The 16,860-nt window shown below is 53.4% G+C and overlaps 1 protein-coding gene across 1 annotated transcript; it reads left to right on the top strand.

Annotated features, from left to right (window-relative positions):
• Positions 1 to 4,607: 4,607 nt before the first annotated feature.
• PAX1 (paired box 1) lies at positions 4,608 to 14,348 on the top strand. Its single transcript, XM_045529087.1, has 5 exons — positions 4,608 to 4,954; positions 5,377 to 6,006; positions 7,552 to 7,694; positions 8,212 to 8,434; positions 13,478 to 14,348. Exons 1-5 carry the CDS (start codon positions 4,681 to 4,683, stop codon positions 13,567 to 13,569), a joined length of 1,362 nt encoding a protein of 453 aa, XP_045385043.1. The 5' UTR covers positions 4,608 to 4,680; the 3' UTR covers positions 13,570 to 14,348.
• Positions 14,349 to 16,860: the final 2,512 nt, after the last annotated feature.

Genomic DNA, 16,860 nt, shown 5'->3' on the forward strand with positions numbered 1-16,860 from the left:
GTATGCCTCCGAACGGAATCGAGGGCCCCTGAACGTCCACTGTTTTGTTAATCACGCAGAAAATGTTCATCTATTCTTGTTTATTCATTTCATTTTTGGAAACTGATAAAAGTTTTGTTTGCCTCTCTCGTCATACCTTTGCAAGGACATTCCCCACTGTCAGTAGCTAGTATAAGCGGAAAAGGCGCTCCATCCTGCCATTGCCGACCTGACACATTTTCCATAGTCATTTCGACATTTCCAGGCTAGCAAACATAATGCAAGACTAGGCGAAGAACCAACTTTAAGACCACTGCAGTCACAATCAGGCCAAGTGAAAATAAGCCGAGGGAAAGGGTCTGTGCAAAGCTGTGGACAATATTTCTTGCTCTTGGAGCTCTGTTTTAATGCTAACTGGCACAGTGTTCAGCGTCTTCCTTTTGGGATCTGGGGAGTCTGTGTATCCCAGCCTGGAGAGGCAGGTGCTGCTCGCCACGCACTCCCCGCCTTGTCCCTGAGAGTCCACGAGGTGGGGAGGACGCACTGGCTCTGGCGCTCGGCGGCAGCGCTCACAGGGGCCAATTCAGTCTGCAGTCCTCCTCCCGCCTCCTCATCCCCTCCTTTCGCCGCCACAGTCACTTTCCTGCGGGGTTTCGTTGCTTTGTCCCACTTTCTCGTTTTTTTTTTTTTTGCGAGTGAGTTAGCTGTTCCCGCGTTCCCTGAGGGTTTGCAATTCTCTGGTCTGGCTCAGCTATTCTTCCCATCTGTTTGCTTACAGCTAGCCACTCCTCGGTTCTCTTTTTATTAATTTCCTTCTTATTGTTTTAAAATGTTGTGTGGCAGGTCTTCTTTGCAAAACTCCATGTGCGCGTGTGCGTGTTGGGGGGGAGGCGGTGGTGTGCCAATATTACCTGGCGCATAAAGCCTGCGCTGCTTTTAAAAAAAGTAAACTTAAAAAGAAAATCAAGAGACTCGGTCTGATTTTGACTTTCAACCACACGACTAACGGCACAGTGCTCTTAAAAACATAGCAAAAGCGCGGGTCCTGAGCTGAGCTGGGACAGACGCGCGAGCGAAAATGGATTCATCCCTCCTGAGGCGCGGACGTCCGAAGGAAGACCCATGATCACAGCCCTGAGGTCCCTGCAGGCGGCTGGTAAGTACCAGCGTTGTCGTTAGACCCAGGCATGGCCCAGGGCCCTCCGAGAACGCCACCTGTGTTTTCTGCCCTGGATACTTCCCACCAGAACCAAAACACGCACCTGCGGAACCCGAGTCGGACTTTCATCTGCTCCTTTAGGTTTCTCCTGGAGACCTTGAAACGCATGGGCCCCGGAACATGCCAGCCGGTTGCATGTTTCGTTTTGCACCAAAATGACTCCCCGAAACAATCCCACAAAAATCAAAGCGACGCAGGAGACATGAAGTGAGGGACACTGTCGCTGCAAGGATGGCCTTGTCACCGAATCCCTGGCTCTCTCGCGGCCTGAACTCTCGGGTTCTGGGTTCAGGGCTGAGGAAGTGTACAGCCAGAGAGACCGGTACCCCTCCCTACCTCCAGTCCCCAGACCCCAGCAGGGCAGGCACCCACTTCGTGCTTCGTCTTTGACTCCCGCATTTGGCACAGAGCATGCCTCTCCTTTCCCTCCCTTGGGAAACCTGGATCAAGTCCTAAGACCGCTACGGGACCCTCAAATTCGTCCTTCGCCCCTGTAGGCTTCCAGTCACAGTCGGACGAGTCAGATCCCGGGTTTCTGCGTGCGCTCTCAGCTCCGCGGCACCAGCGCCCCTGGAAGCCGCTCTTTACTTTTGCACGCTGCGCCCAGGGCGCGGAAAAACTACGGCGCCAAACTCAGCCAAGCAAAAGCGCAGAATCCACGAGCTCTTTACCTCTGTGTGCTCAGCATTGGCGAGTAGCTGTCCCTGGGCCATGGAGAGGGTCAAGCTGCATTCCTGGGAGGTGTGAGAGACGTTTCTTTTTCTTCGCAATGCCATCTTTGGGTCACCTCTCCCCTAGCCCAGCCCGCCGAGCGGGAACCCGCAGAGCCGGGTCGGGGGCCGACAGGGGGCGACAAACTGTAAGATTTTCCGGATGCCCGGCTGTGCAAAGGGGAGCAGCGAGCGCTGTGTGGTCCCGATCGCGTGCAGCTGGCTGCTGAGAAGGGGCTGGGGGCGAGGTGAGAGCCCCAGAAAGATCCCTGGGCTCGATCCCCCAATTCTCTCCTCAAGCCTCTCCTCCAGCCATGGACCCCTTTCGGGGGTGGGGGTGGGGCAGGGTGCCACACTGTCAGTTCCTCGCGCTTGGCAGGCAGAGGTGGGATGGATGTTCCCCTGAAAGAGTAGGTGGGGGGAACCAGCTCTCCTGGTGGCACGACCGGCTCCCCCCGCCCCCCTCTTTTCCGGGCATGCCTGTCGACTCCTCGCCTATAGAGCGAAAGAAAGGCTTTGGCGGCTTTTCCCAATTACCGGGTGCACTGGGTTGAGACTTGCGTTTCTCTACTTCCGAGACCCCAAGGTCTAGGAATCAACCTTTTTTGGTTTCGAAAGCCGACTTGAAATTCAGACAACGAAAGTCTAGATCTGAGGTAAAGTTCCCAAACACCTGGAGAGGACCGAGCCGGGCGCATCCCCACTCCCCGAAGCCTAGGAGCGCCGGGCATCCTGTGCGTGCTCAGTCCTCCGCTAGGGCCAGGTGCCTTCGCAGAGCTCCTAGCACCGGGAATGTCACCTTAATCAAACCATTCTCTTTAGCTAGTCCTTACCCCTACGCTGGGCTGTCGTGGACAAGCCTGGTCTTCCAAATGCGTTCTCCTGTCCCCACTCTCGCACCCTGTGGCCAACGCACTGACCCCCAAACCTCGTCCAGGTCCCTGCGACCTCCCCCAGGCTCCCAGAGACGGAAGCTGCACAGTGTTCTCCGTGCTGGTGGAGAAGAGGAGTCCTCACTTCTTTTGAACCTGTTTTTTTTTTTTTTTCTCCTCAGGGTAATTCTTGCCCGTGGCCCGGTCCCAGCCCTGCGGGCCCCCGCGAGCTCCCGCCGCAGAGCCCAGGATTTATGGTGCAGGCCGTCCTAACAGACTCACTGGAACAGGTTGATTAGGAGCCCGCAATTCTCCTTGGCCCCGCAGCGAAGGGAAGGGGGTCAGGGCCTCCATCCACCACCGCAACTCCCCAGGCTGTGATGATCCGGTCCATCTGCGCTTCGGGAAGCGTCACTGCGCCGCTGGGGACACGTCTCTGCGCCGCTGTGGAGAGCTAGACCCTAGGAGAGTGTGTGTGGGGGGGAAGGGGGGCTCTTCTGGACTCCTGAGGACCGCTGTGGACGCTGCGGAGTCCCGGAACAAAGGCCATTCCTAAGCTCCCTTCTAGGCCCCACTTCCAGCTCCAGCACGTTCAGCCCACCCCCTTGGCGCTTACTGACCCCAACCTTGGAACTCTCAGGTCCCGGCCTCCTCAGGTCAGTTCAGGTATAAAACCATGAGCTTTCCCTCTCCACCTGCTCTCTCCTTTCCCTCACCGCTTGGCTTCCTCTGGAATTGCCACGGGTAGCCACACAGTTGTGGAGTCCAGAATTGTGTGTTGATGCAGGGTAGAAACAGAGAAAGAATTGGCGTTTAATGCCAAGACAAAAGAATTCAGGGCTGCCTAAAACCCCGCTTAAATGAAGGAGAAAGGAACATTCTGTGGTTTAACAGTGACCTTCTGGAGGCTGAGGGTGCTTGCTGGGAGAAATGCAAGGACAGGCTGGTCTGGGATAGAGTGGTGAGAGGTTCCACCGCCAGGGAGACAGGGACTGTCCTTCAGGCCTGGAATGGGAGCTATGCATGGGGCCTCCCGCTGATTGCCAGGACCTGCTTTTACGAAGAGCACCGGTTCTGTGCTCCTGGGGCAGCTGTTTGGAATCCCTTTCTCCCCTGCATCCCGTGTCACCTCTTGGAGGTGGATGGGTGAGCCTGGCTGCAGGAGACAGAATCTGGAATGTGTCCCTCTCCTGTCACCGAAGTCACCCCACTACTCCAATGGAGTGGGTAGCTATTAAACACTGTAAAGATTTCCTGAGAGCAGTATTGGGGAAGTGACCGGGAACGGGACATACTGGAATCGGCTCCACAGCAAGCCACCTTGGGCTCTCCAAGCCAGGCGCCCTGCACCAGGCTGGACGCTCACCTTGGCGCTGGCATCCCACTCTTCAGGGGTCTCTGCCCAGGAAGGGGGGCAGTAGGGACAGCCAACCCTAAACACCTTGCCATGGTCATCTTTTATTCTTTATCTTATGGCGGAGGCGGTAATAAAACTAAAACCCAAACCGAAAACTCTACTAGTACTAATACACTAATCAATTTGAGATGACTTCCCATCATTCCCAAAGCCAGAGGAGGGAGGGTCTGCAAAAGGGCTGGAGCTAGTGGAAGGTCCTAGGCCCAGCTGGGATTGGGACACGTGTGTGTGTGTGTGTGTGTGTGTGTGTGTGTGTAGAGGGGTGGGTTCCGGAGGGGGGGTGGAAGAAGGCCGAGGGGGTAGGACAGAAGGAGGGGGGTAGAGTTTCAGGGCGGGGAGGGGGAAGCCGGGGAGCAGTGACGGGAACCAATGAGATGCCAACTCGCGCGTCTCCGGCGTGACTGCCGAGATTGACGTGGAGAACGCGTCAAATTGATTCCCGCACGCTGCAGCCTCCCGGTCAGACGAATTTCTCCCAATCGGATGAAGTTCACCCTGGGCCTGGGGTCGCGGGCGTGGAGAGTGTCCTGGGAGCGGGCGGCGGCGGCAGCGGCAGGCCGGGGGGCGGGCGGCGGCGCGCTCGGCGGCCGCGCACGGCTCGTCTCCAGCCCGCGGTCGGGCCGCCGCGGCTCTCGGCTCGCGCGCGCCCTCCCTCTATGCCTCTCCGGCGGCGGCGGCTCCCGAGCTCTCCCGGACTGCGCCGGGCCCAGCCCCGGCCGCCCCAGCGCCAGGCAGCTGGCCGGCCCGCGCGCTATGGGTAAGGGGTGGGAGGCAGGCAGGGCGCGGGCGGGCTCACGAGGTGGGTTGTGTCCCTGCGCTTCCTTTCCCTCTCGTCGGCTTTCCCTGGGCGACCCAGTCCTGGGTCCCGGATGAGCCGCATTCTCATGTCTCCAGCCTTCTGGGGCAGTTCAGCAACTCTGGAAAGGGGACATCCTAAGTAGACACCCCAAAAGTGGCGAAAGGGCACGGAGGAGGGCTGTAATGGGTAGAGGTCCCTCCGCGGTCCCTGCGCTTTCACCCTCCCTGGGAGCCGGACCCAGGCCATTTGCCCTCGGGCTTCTAGCTGTCTGGGGATCCTCGGGTCGCGCCTGGTGCAGTCCCATGCCCCGCGTGGCCACCTTGGCTAATCCGCCGGTGTTTTCTCCCCCTTCCGCTCACTCTTGTTGGGCGCATCCGCAGAGCAGACGTATGGCGAGGTGAACCAGCTGGGCGGCGTGTTCGTCAACGGCCGCCCCCTGCCCAACGCCATCCGCTTGCGCATTGTGGAGCTGGCGCAGCTGGGTATCCGACCCTGTGACATCAGTCGGCAGCTCCGCGTGTCCCACGGCTGCGTGAGCAAGATCCTGGCGCGTTACAACGAGACCGGCTCCATTCTGCCCGGGGCCATCGGGGGCAGCAAACCCCGCGTCACCACCCCTAACGTGGTCAAGCACATCCGGGACTACAAGCAGGGAGACCCTGGCATCTTTGCCTGGGAGATCCGCGACCGGCTGCTGGCCGACGGCGTCTGCGACAAGTACAATGTGCCTTCTGTGAGCTCCATCAGTCGCATCCTGCGTAACAAGATTGGCAGCCTGGCGCAGCCGGGACCTTATGAGGCAAGTAAACAGCCGCCGTCGCAACCTGCGCTTCCCTACAACCACATCTACCAGTACCCCTACCCAAGCCCCGTGTCACCCACGGGCGCCAAGATGGGCAGCCACCCTGGGGTCCCGGGCACAGCGGGCCACGTCGGCATCCCGCGTTCATGGCCCTCGGCACACTCAGTCAGCAACATCCTGGGCATCCGGACGTTTATGGAGCAAACAGGTCAGTTGTGGTGGCCTTCTGTAGCCTTCTGTTAAGGGGCAGATTTGGGGGCGGGAGGGCGTGCTCCTCTAGGGACTAGCTCTGGCTAAGGAGAGGGCTGGGGCTGGCCAGAGGAGTTGGGGTCCTGGGCCTTCTGTGGAAGTCGTCGGACATCTTGAACTTTTTATGACAACTATGGAAAATATTTCCCAAATGGAAGAGCAATCGCCGACCACAAATTCGGAGGCCTGAAATTGTGTTTTTTCATTCTTGCAAAAAGTATGCAAACCCCTATTGCCAAAGCCAAACAAACGCTCAGGCAATTCTGTGATCCTTTCTTTAGCTTTCAGAATCTCTCACTATTCCCCAAGGGTTCTGTCCCCTTTCCCAGGCCCAGTGGCTCTTTTGAGTAAAAAGAAAAGGAGTCATGTGGCCTTGTGGAATGGCCTGGATCTCCAGCAGGCCTGGAGGTCTTGCAGGTCCTGGAGTTGCGATAGCGGGTGATACCCTATCCCCGTACCCCGGGATTTGCCTTCCGCCTGCATTTAAACTCAACAAACTGTTGGTCATGTCTTAGGGGAGGAAGATGGAAGGGGCGGGAGATTTGGCGCAGCTTTGTTGCCCAGATGGGAAAAAACCGTAAGGGGCCAGAACCTGGTCTCTTCCTACTGTCCCCAGCCGCCAGCAGCTGGCCAGGGGATGGCATACTCTTAAGTGAGCAGTCTCAGGAGGACGGTAAGAAGCAAAATTCACGGTAGCCCAGGAGACATGAGGAGCGGCCAGAAGGAAACCGAATACTTAGCTCCAGCGGCAGTGGGGAATTCCTCTGAGGCCGTGCACAGGCTTTGTTTCTCCCGGTGGCTCTAACCCAGTCTGGGCTACCGGCTGGGGCCAAACTTCCCACGGAGCGGCAGTGGGCAGCTAGCTGATTGGGAGGTGACCCCACCAAGCTTGCGCTCAGATCTGGAGCTTTCCCTTGGTCCCACGCACACCTGAGAGCTCAAGGAGCAGCTGTGTGCCCAGGATGGGCGCGGGTCGCTGCGTGGAGGCCTCTTTTAGAAGACTGGGGATGTCTCAGGAGGCAGTTCCGGGTAGAAGGTCTGCCGACCCTCCAGACTTTGTTGAGATGTTGAGCTATCCATACAATGTTCATGAGGCTATTGTGAATTTGAACTTGGACCTTTCTGGGCGCCGCGTCCATACGGAGGAGTGGCCACAGCCCAGTGCACCCAGTCCCTGTCCCTCGAGCTGCCACTCCGCTACCCCCACCCCCAGATCTCAGGTTTTCGTAGGAAGCGAGTGGAGGGCTGGGAGGAGCGAGGAGCAGGCCCGGCCGTTTTTCTTTACTCTGCGGGGCTAGAAGTGAGAGAAACCCCGGGCGCCACCGCCCCTCCATCTCCGACTGCTCGCTGACCATTTGACCACCTCCAGGTGGGGGACCCCAGAACGCACCCTCGAATACCAGCTGGTGATTGTAGGCACGTGTGTAAGCGTCTGGCTGGGAGGGCCGCACGAGTGCCCAGGCCACATTCAGACATGCCTTATAATCGTCCGGTGTCCCCGCAGGGGCTCTGGCCGGGAGCGAAGGCGCCGCCTACTCCCCCAAGATGGAAGACTGGCCGGGCGTGAACCGCGCGGCCTTCCCTGCCACCCCCGCAGTGAATGGGCTGGAGAAACCTGCCTTGGAGGCGGACATTAAATACACTCAGGTAACCCAGAGGCAAAGGAGGGAGCTGACCTTAATTAGAAGAGCAGAAGGGTTGGGGATGTGGGGAAAAAGAGAAAGAAAAGAGAAAACTCTTCCAGGCAGTCCGGTCGTTGTGTCTGGCCCCTCGGCTAGCGAGCATCTTCAAGCGGCATATTTCTGTCCTTTCCTCAAACTTACTAGTTTAGGTGAGACCGGATTTCTAGGGCATTGATTTGCCTTTTGCCGACATGCCTTTGCTTAGAAAGCTGGACCACAGATCCGCAGTGAGGATCCCCTTTCTCTAAATCCCGGTGGTCGATACTATGATTCCCCCACCTGTTATTATTTATAACAATTTGAATGGATTCTTAGAAATCACTTTGCCAGAGTCCTTACTAAGAGAATTAGAGGCCAGGCCTTGCGTGGGGATAATTGACGGGGTCAGCAGGGGAAATAACGCCCATCTCCGTAGTGGCCTGCGCAGGAGAGGATGGCAGGGTTATCCCCTGCTGACTGCCTGTCCCTCTCCATCCCCCCAGTCGGCCTCCGGCCTCTCCGCCGTGGGCGGCTTCCTCTCCGCCTGCGCCTACCCGGCCTCCAACCAGCACGGCGTGTACAGTGCGCCTGGCGGCGGCTACCTCACCCCCGGCCCACCATGGCCACCGGCGCAGGGACCTCCGCTGGCGCCCCCCGGGGCCAGCGTCGCAGTGCACGGCGGGGAGCTCGCGGCAGCCATGGCCTTCAAACATCCCAACCGAGAAGGTGAGGGGCGCAGGCAGGGAGGGGGTCGGGTGGATGCTGGAAGGGTTATGGAGGGTGCAGGGTGCAGGGGAGGAGGGGCGGTGTGGAGAGAGAGAGAGAGAGAGAGAGAGAGAGAGAGAGAGAGAGAGAGAGAGAGAATGGGAGAGAGAAGGAGAGGGAGGGGAGGGAAGGGGCTGGGGTGGGTGGTGGGCCCTCGGCATAAATTCTTCCTTTGGGGTAAACATTAAGCCCCTAGCTTCTTGGAGCGGATGAACTCTAACAGGTGTCCCCAGAAAGGCACGGTGAGGTTGAGAGAGGCCCCGGAGTCTCCCACTCCACTTTTGCGGAGAGAGGGGAAAGAGGGCCAGGCTGGCACACAGGACTCCTGGGTATGGATCTGGTTCTTGCATCCTTGGCCAAATTATCGCTCCTCTCTGGGTCTCAGTTTCTTCACTCATAGAAAAGTTTAGAAGCCATCCTCCGGACATACATTTCTGTGGACCTGGCCTGGCACCTCAACCCTACAGTTGCCAGTGGTGCCTGACCTCCACACCAGGACCCTTCCCATCACTGCCCATCTTGCAAGTTCCTTTTTAAAAACAAAACAAAACAAAACAAAAAACAAGCCCTGGCCTCCCCTTGGGTTCTTTTTCCTAAACACACGCTGTGGAAAAGAAGAGAGCATTTAGATCATGTGTCCCTAAGTCCAGACTCTTTGGAACTCTGTGTGGTTTGGGGTCCTTCTTTCTGTGGGAAAGGTGCCTGGGAGTTCTGCTCCCTTGGCTGCTTCTTCCACCTCCTCCTCCTCCTCTTCTTCCAAAAATCTACTCTGGATACGTCAGCTAACAGATTTCAGGTGTTTAATCGACAGTCAGCAGTGTGAGGGCATCTTCTTACACTGCCCTTTGTGTTTTGTTTTTTTCTTTAACTTGAAAAAAACCTCACCACTTTTGAATCCTCATTTTCCTCTTGGAGAAAGGGGTGGCTGGATTTGCCAGTTTCAAACCTGCCTGTATTTAGGTTCTAAACACCAGAAATTTGCAATTTATAACTAACCTGGGAAAGGAAGGATTCACCCCAGGGGGTCCCAGCCCCAGCTGAGAAGGGGATGGAGCACAAACATGGGGGAAAGCATGGGGCAGGAGCTGTTCCCAGATTATAGAAATATCTTCACCAGCCGATCTGCCTCCCACCTGCTTGGTGTGGCAGGTGGCATTGGGCAGGCAGGGGATAGGATAGGCTTCCTCCTTGGTGCCACCCAGACAAAAAGTGCTATTTCTAAGAATTCTAAGTAGTCTTGATGAGACAGGATGGCTTGAACTATGGGTCAGGGTAGAGACTAAGATGCCATCCATAACAGTGAAGTGGAGGAAGAAAAATAGTTTTTCTATTTCCATTTTTCCTAGAGCACAAACATCCTGGGATATTAGGATAATGCTCACCTGCCTAATTATAAAATACTCCAAGTTAAAATTATAAAAATTGAGAATTAGTACTCCTATAAACTTTAAATTTAATTTAAATAATAAGATAATATCACTTGTTCATTTATAGGGGGAATTCAAGTAAAGGAAATTTTAAAAGTTGAGAACAAGAACTGCTTTAAGCTTTACATGAGAGGATACTGCGGGGTCTCAGGATGAGTGCTTCCCTCGGTTTCCTGTCCTTGGCCTCCGATCTACCTGTTTTCTCTACATCTGAGGATACCATTGAAATCGAAATTGAAATGGAATTTACCTCATTACACAAATCACTTAACTAAGCAGGTTCATTTGAATTAGAAAAGTATATTCACAAATTTAAATGATTTCCCCTGGGTTGATCCCAACAAGAAGGACGACTTAGAAAAAGGACTCGCTGTCTTCACAAGGATGCAGTTGTTTTCCAGTATTGCCACTTTGTCCTGTAGCATTTTAAGCTCTACCTTAGACACAAATTATGACATGTACATAACAATCCAAAGATAACACATACAGTTCCTAATTCTAAACTACTTCTTGTTAATTTGGGGGGTAGGAGGAGATGATTTCAACATTTCGGTTCACTGGTGATTGATTTTCTTTAGAAGATACTTTCCTTTTCAGAAATACAGAGCCACTGAATGACGCTGGCAGTCAAGTCCCTTTTATCATTATATCTACTTCCTATTATGAAATATCCCACCTGTTTTCCAAATGCACAGCAATAATTACCCACATTAGTTATTAAATTAACAATTTAATTTCCTGATCCTCACAGTGCTTTAAAGTTTCAGGTAATGGATCATCAAATACCTCAGGTCCACTGTTAACGACAATTTCTCAAGCTGGCATGCAATTGTTGTGTTTGAACAGGGACATAAAAATAATCACTATTCTATTTTTGCAGCATGAGAATTACATACATATTTGGGTTATGGAGTTTTACTTCTCAATAGTAGAAAAGCTGCTTTTAAAGATCCTCCTCTTTGAAAAAACAAAGTAATATGAATCACTGCCTTTTATTTTCTAATCATTTCTTAAGAAATTCATATTTTCAAAGAAACCTATCCCACATGACAATTTACTATCATCAACTATTGTTCAATTCATAAGAATAGTAGGGATAGCATTTACTGAATTTCTTTTCAGCAAGAAAAAATTTCTTTACCAAAAGCAACTTAATATAATGAGTGCTCATTAAAAAATAAATACTTCTGATCACTCAGGACATACACACACACACACACACACACACACACACAAAACCATACCAAATTAGGCACAAATGAACATCTTAAAGGTGAAGCCTAATGGAATGTGAAATTACCCATCAAAATTTATTTTTACCTTGGTAAAAGGTAGTGAGTCTGGGTTCCCTGTTATATAGGCAAGAAAGTATCATTTACTTACATTTCCCATCCCCTGAAAGGAAACTTCAATTCTTGGGAACCGAGAAGAACAGGAAAATTCCACTTCACCTTCATGTAAAGGGGCTGACATTCTAGGAATCTGGACACTTATTCAAATCCAAATGTCTTCCATAGCCAGAGCACAGACACCCCCACCAGGTGACAGACACCACTAGATGCTCCTTTAAGACAGCTGGTATTTTACGGTGTGTTTTCAGAAACCATCAAAATCTCAGGGTTCTAAAATCCCTCCCAGTGGGGCTAAAGATTTGGAAATCAAATCTATAAGGTATTTCATACACACAAAGAAAATGTGTTGCTTATGTTTGTTAAAGACAACTTGCAGCTTCATTCCAGTTGTCTCTACTCTGGGATTAGTCCTTGGAGGATCCTAAAAGCAAACTTTGTCAGGGAGCACTAAGGTGCCAGTGTTCCAGAGCCAGAGCACCACTCTGCCACCAGTCCCCGTCTCATTTGACCCCCTGAGAAGGCGATGCCTTCTCAGACACCCTCCATGATCATCCCAGTGTGCCCTACAGTCGCAATTCCAGTATTTAAAAAAATGCCTGTCCCCATTCCTAGTCCCTGAGATTAAATGAGCCTGCAGTGTGCCTAACCCTGTAGGACTCAGGCCCCAGAGACCCTCAGACAAACCCACCCATGTTGCCCAGGGTCCCGTGGGAGAGGATGGAGGGGAGGAGGTCCTGTAAGGAGGGACTGGCCTGGCCAGAGCTAAACTGAGGCAGGGTTCGCACCTGCAGGGTGGGGTGGAGGCCATCTCCCTGCTCATGGCTGTTTATTTTTCAGTCCAGTTTCTTAACTGTCTCTAAGGTAACCAGCCCTTGGCTGCGAATCCTCCTCCTCCTTAGATGTTTCCTAAACAAGTCCTCACCTTGAAGTGTGTGTAGGGGGTAGAAAGAAAAGGTCTGAATACTTTGTTGACTGGGTGGCCACAGTTGTGTTTAGGAGCAAGAGCTGAGAAGCTGGGAGAAGCCGAGGGGTCGCTTTGTCCTGGAAAGGTTTTTTAGATCCCTTTAAAACCTCTGAAATCCTCTGTGTGTGTGTGTGTGTGTGTGTGTGTGTGTGTGTGTGTGTGTGTGTCCGTCCCCATCCCCCTCGCACAGAGGTGGTCCATCCAGCTCCCACAGCCACAGCAAGTTTCGCCTGGGGCTGGCGCTGGGGCTAGGGCGAGGAGAAAAAAATCCAGACCCCCCCCCCCAACTGAGGCTCTCCAAGTTCTCCTTCTAAAGGAGTACTTGTTGGGGGGGAGAAAAAGAAAATTGAAAAAAGGCTTCTTTAGGTATAAACAAACTGCCTCCTGGTGTAGGAGAAGCTGAGCTACCCAGGGTTGGTAAAGGAAAAACAGAGTTGCGCAATCGTGGCGTCACTCTCTGGCTTCCAGTAGCAAAACTTGGGCCCCTTCCCAAAACCCTAAATAATAGAGAAACGCGCAGAATACCGCCCGATCTGGCAAGCCCACTGTCACTTAATCTGGAGGCCCATTAGGCCCTGGGACGTGCTGTGCCCAGAGTGGTGAGCGCATCTGGATCCCCGACCTCGTGGGCACAACGAACTCTGCAGCTCACTTAAAGCGCGACCACCTATTATGTCGGAGGGATCCAGGATCCCCCGCAGGGATCTTATGGAGCCCCAGGGGAATCTTTGGTGACCCATTGCCCACACGATTTCCCCCTGCTCACAGCGTGCGTCTGAGCCGCGGGTGTGGGCTGACTGACGCGGAGCTGCTCCGCGCACCTACGCGCGGCGGGTGCGCAGGGGTCGGGAGGAGGGGCCGCGCCAGTGTCAGTTCCCGCTCCCTGCCGCTGAAGTCTCCCTTGGACCTGAAAACCTACCCTGTCCCTGCCCCCGTCACCTCCTTAACTGAGCGGGTGGTGAGGGGGTTGAGGAGCAAAGGGAATTGCACCCGGTCAGCGACTGGGGACGGTTTGCAAACAACCTTGAGAGGAGCCCCTCTCGCCCGGGCTGTCCTTGCAAGCGGCTCCCTTGGGGGAGAGGGAAGGGTGGGTGCCCACGGCCGCACCGGGCCTCTGCAGAGCGCGAGTCTCTGCTTCCTTCTTGCAAAGCCCCGACGGTTCAAGCGCGCACGGCCGCGGGCTGCAGGTTTCCCGGCTTCGGGTCTTTCGCCTGGCGCGGCGCTGGGCAGTGACCCGACGCCCCTGTGCTTCCTCCCGCAGCGGCCGATCGGAAGCCTTCCAGCCCCGGCAGCAAGGCCCCGGACGCCCTCAGTAGCTTGCACGGACTGCCCATCCCGGCCTCGACCTCCTAGGGGCAGCTGTGCCCGGAGCCGGAGCCCGGAGGAGACCGCGGACGGGCAGTCGGACCGGGGCGCACAGCTCTGCCCGCGGCCCTGGCGAGTGGCACCGGAGGGACCGGGTGACACGCGGAGGAGGAAGCGGGCGCCGGCCCGCTGGGGGCGCCGGGTCAGTCCCCGGCCTTGCCCTGCCTTTGGCCTGGTCCGCCACACCTCCTTTACTGGCCGAAGTTTTTAGGCTTTTCTGAACTTTGGCTTTAGGCTGTCGCACCCTTGTGATGATCCATGCTCCGAGGTGGCCTCCCTCGCTCTGCCAGCCTCAATTTCTTTTCCGTCCTTCTCTTCTCCGTCTCCCTCCCTCCCTCCTAACCTCCCTTCCCCCTTTCTTCTTTCTTTCCGTCCCTCCCTCCCTCCCTCCTTTGTATTCTCTGTTTTCCTTCACTGTCTTCCTTTTCGTCTGGTCCATCCGGATCGTCGACGCCCTTCTCTCTTTCTCGCTTTTTACTGCCAAGGGCTGTATTTCCCTTCGTTTATTCTGCTTTTCCACCCCCCACCCGTCCCCCAATCCGGGAGAGCCCCAGACCGTTCTCCGTGGCAGGCCTTTTACAGCACCTGGGGCTTTGTAGCCCCCACCCCTCTGAGCCCCCCAGCCCTAATGGGGGGACTCAAACCTAGGAAGTGGATACAGAAGCCACACCTTTTGTTTTATATTTGTATAATAACAAACTGTAACAAAATCTCCATGGACTGTTCTCTCCCCTGGCTCCCCCCAGTATATTGTCTGGAAATCTGTATTTTCTCGGTGCCCAGTTGCTGAGCTTCTCTTTGATTCTGAGATGATGTCACCCCAAAGGAGATTGGGGTAGGAGTAGAGGACACTGGGGCTTTTGGGGTGTTTAATGTAGTTAAAAAAACTGGGTGTCCTGGAGGTGCCCCCTCCTACCCCTCCACTCAGCACTGGGGAATCTGACAAATGGTGATCGCTTCAGTGCTGTTTTGGGTGTTCAGGGCAGTGTATTTGTTAATTTAAACCACAAACTGCTTCTGGGTACAAAGGTTCATTTTGGCTTCTGGTTTGCAAGGTGTAGGGGGTCAGAAAAGCCTGGAAAGGGTCTTTTAGGGCCAGACACAAGAGCTGTTAACTGCCTCCAAGTTCAGGTGCACTGGTGGTGGGACCTTGAATATAATTCAATTTTGTAGTCATAAAAATATCACTGGTGAGAGTCTGACATCACCTGTTAAAGGTGGCTGCCTTTGAATAAAGGAAAGTGTCTGAAACCCGCCTGGGAAGGGTGAGCATGTCTGTGTCTGAGTGTAGAGTGTGTACTTAGGCTGCAACGCCTCTGTCCCCTGAGTTCCTGGGATGAACACTATCAGAGGAAATTACTTTGTTGGTTTACTCTTGAGCCCTTGCTGCTTAGGCTGGGCAAGAAGTGGAAGAGAAAGTGAAACAGAAAGGTATTTGCCAGTTGAGTGGGCAGCCCCATATGCCTGGCAGCCCCCTCCCCAAGGGATGGGTGTGATTGTTAGTGTCCCAGGAAATACTAGGTCAGCCCTGGGAAACTAAGGTAGAGAGGCAATATGCAGAAATCATCCTAAAATGAAGTTCATTCCTAAAGGAGTAAGGTGGGCAAAGGCAATGAGCCACAGTGGAGGACTTTTCCATAACATTTCTAACATTCTAAAAGCTAAAGAAAATTATCTGAGGGGACCAAATAATTCAGGGGTTTTTAACTATGCAGGGATTTCTTGCTATTGTTTTGTTTTTCCTCCCTGGGTTTGGATTTCTAAAACTGATGGAAGAAGTTTCTGAATTGAAGTTTTTGCTTGTAAGTAGAGCTGCCTGCTTGGTGTGCATCTACTCTGGACCTAACCAGGGAACCAGTGGGAAACTATTGCATTTCTTTTCAATAGTGTCTGTTGAAGGTATCAATCATAAAATAGAATTTACTTTTTTCCTATAGAGACATTTCTTCTCAGGTTTTCAAAGTTTCTTGTCTTTAGAAAAAAGTTCCATTTTATAGACAGGACTATTGAAGGCTAGAGATATGATTTATTTTCTCTAGAACATCGTTTCCCAACCTTTTTGGCACCAGAGACCAGTTTCATGGAAGACAGTTTTTCCACAGGATGGAGGTGGGTGGGATGGTTTTAGGTTGATTCAAGTGCATTACATTTATTGTGGGGTCAAACCTCTGTGCTAATGATAATCTGTATTTGCAGCCACTCCCCAGAGCTAGCATCACCACATCAGTTCCACCTCAGATCATTAGGCATTAGATTCTCATAAGGAGCATGAAACCTAGATCAATCGCATGTGCAGTTTACAGTAGGGTTCATGCTAATTTAGTGCCTCTGCTGATCTGACAAGAGGCGGGGCTTATGCAGTGATGCCAGCAATGGGGAGCCAGTTCTAAATACAGATGAAGCTTTGCTTGCTCCCCTGCTGCTCACCTCCTGCTGTGCAGCCTAGATAGCACCACCGGGGGTTGGGTACTGCAGCTCTAGACCACATAGCAAGTTATGAGTTACAGATCTTGGGCACAGAAACTGGGTGACACCATCTCATCAGAGAGCCAGGATTGGGACTTGAGCTGAGACTGGGGTCTCTCAGCCTTCCATGCCAGCACATCCTGCAGAGAAGCTGATTATACTGATCATAGGAATAAAGCATACAAAAGAAGCAGGTTGCTGACTCCGCATCCTCTCAGCCTGTCTTTGTGTGCTTAGATGAGCTTTACATGCTCAAGTATGACATCCTGGTGGGATTTTCGTGTGTCCTTCCTTGCTCCTTGGAGAAGGACTGCTTGCTTAGGCCAGAAGGAGGGCATCTCACCCCTTTCTGAAGGAATGAGAAGAATCTATACAACAACCTCTCCCTTGGAGTTGACACCATCCCCGTTTCTCTGCCACTGTCCGTTTCTGAGTCTGGGCTGACCAGAGTTAAGGAGAAGAGCTGGGAAATGCAACCCATGCTGGATGGAAGGCGCCTGTGTTTTAAATGCCACCTGCAAACAGAGGCATTTTCCAAATCTGTACCCTGTTGTTTCTCATACCCTGTGGCTGGAGGTGGGTCTTTCAGAGTTCCCTGGCTCTAGGATGAGGATTCACAGAGGACAGGTGGCTTTCAGTCCCAGTGTCAGCAGGCTTTGGCATTTCCTGTGGGATAGGGAGGAATATGCTTTCTCTGTTGAGGCTGTGGGCAATAGAAAGTTCCAGTGATCTTGGCTTAAATACCTGCTCCACTGTATGTGACAGAGGACTATGACTTCTCTCAGCTTTTATGTTTCTGCCTGTGAAATGCAC

Source organism: Lemur catta, chromosome 17, assembly GCF_020740605.2.
Source record: "Lemur catta isolate mLemCat1 chromosome 17, mLemCat1.pri, whole genome shotgun sequence".
NCBI classification, from domain to species: Eukaryota; Metazoa; Chordata; class Mammalia; order Primates; family Lemuridae; genus Lemur; species Lemur catta.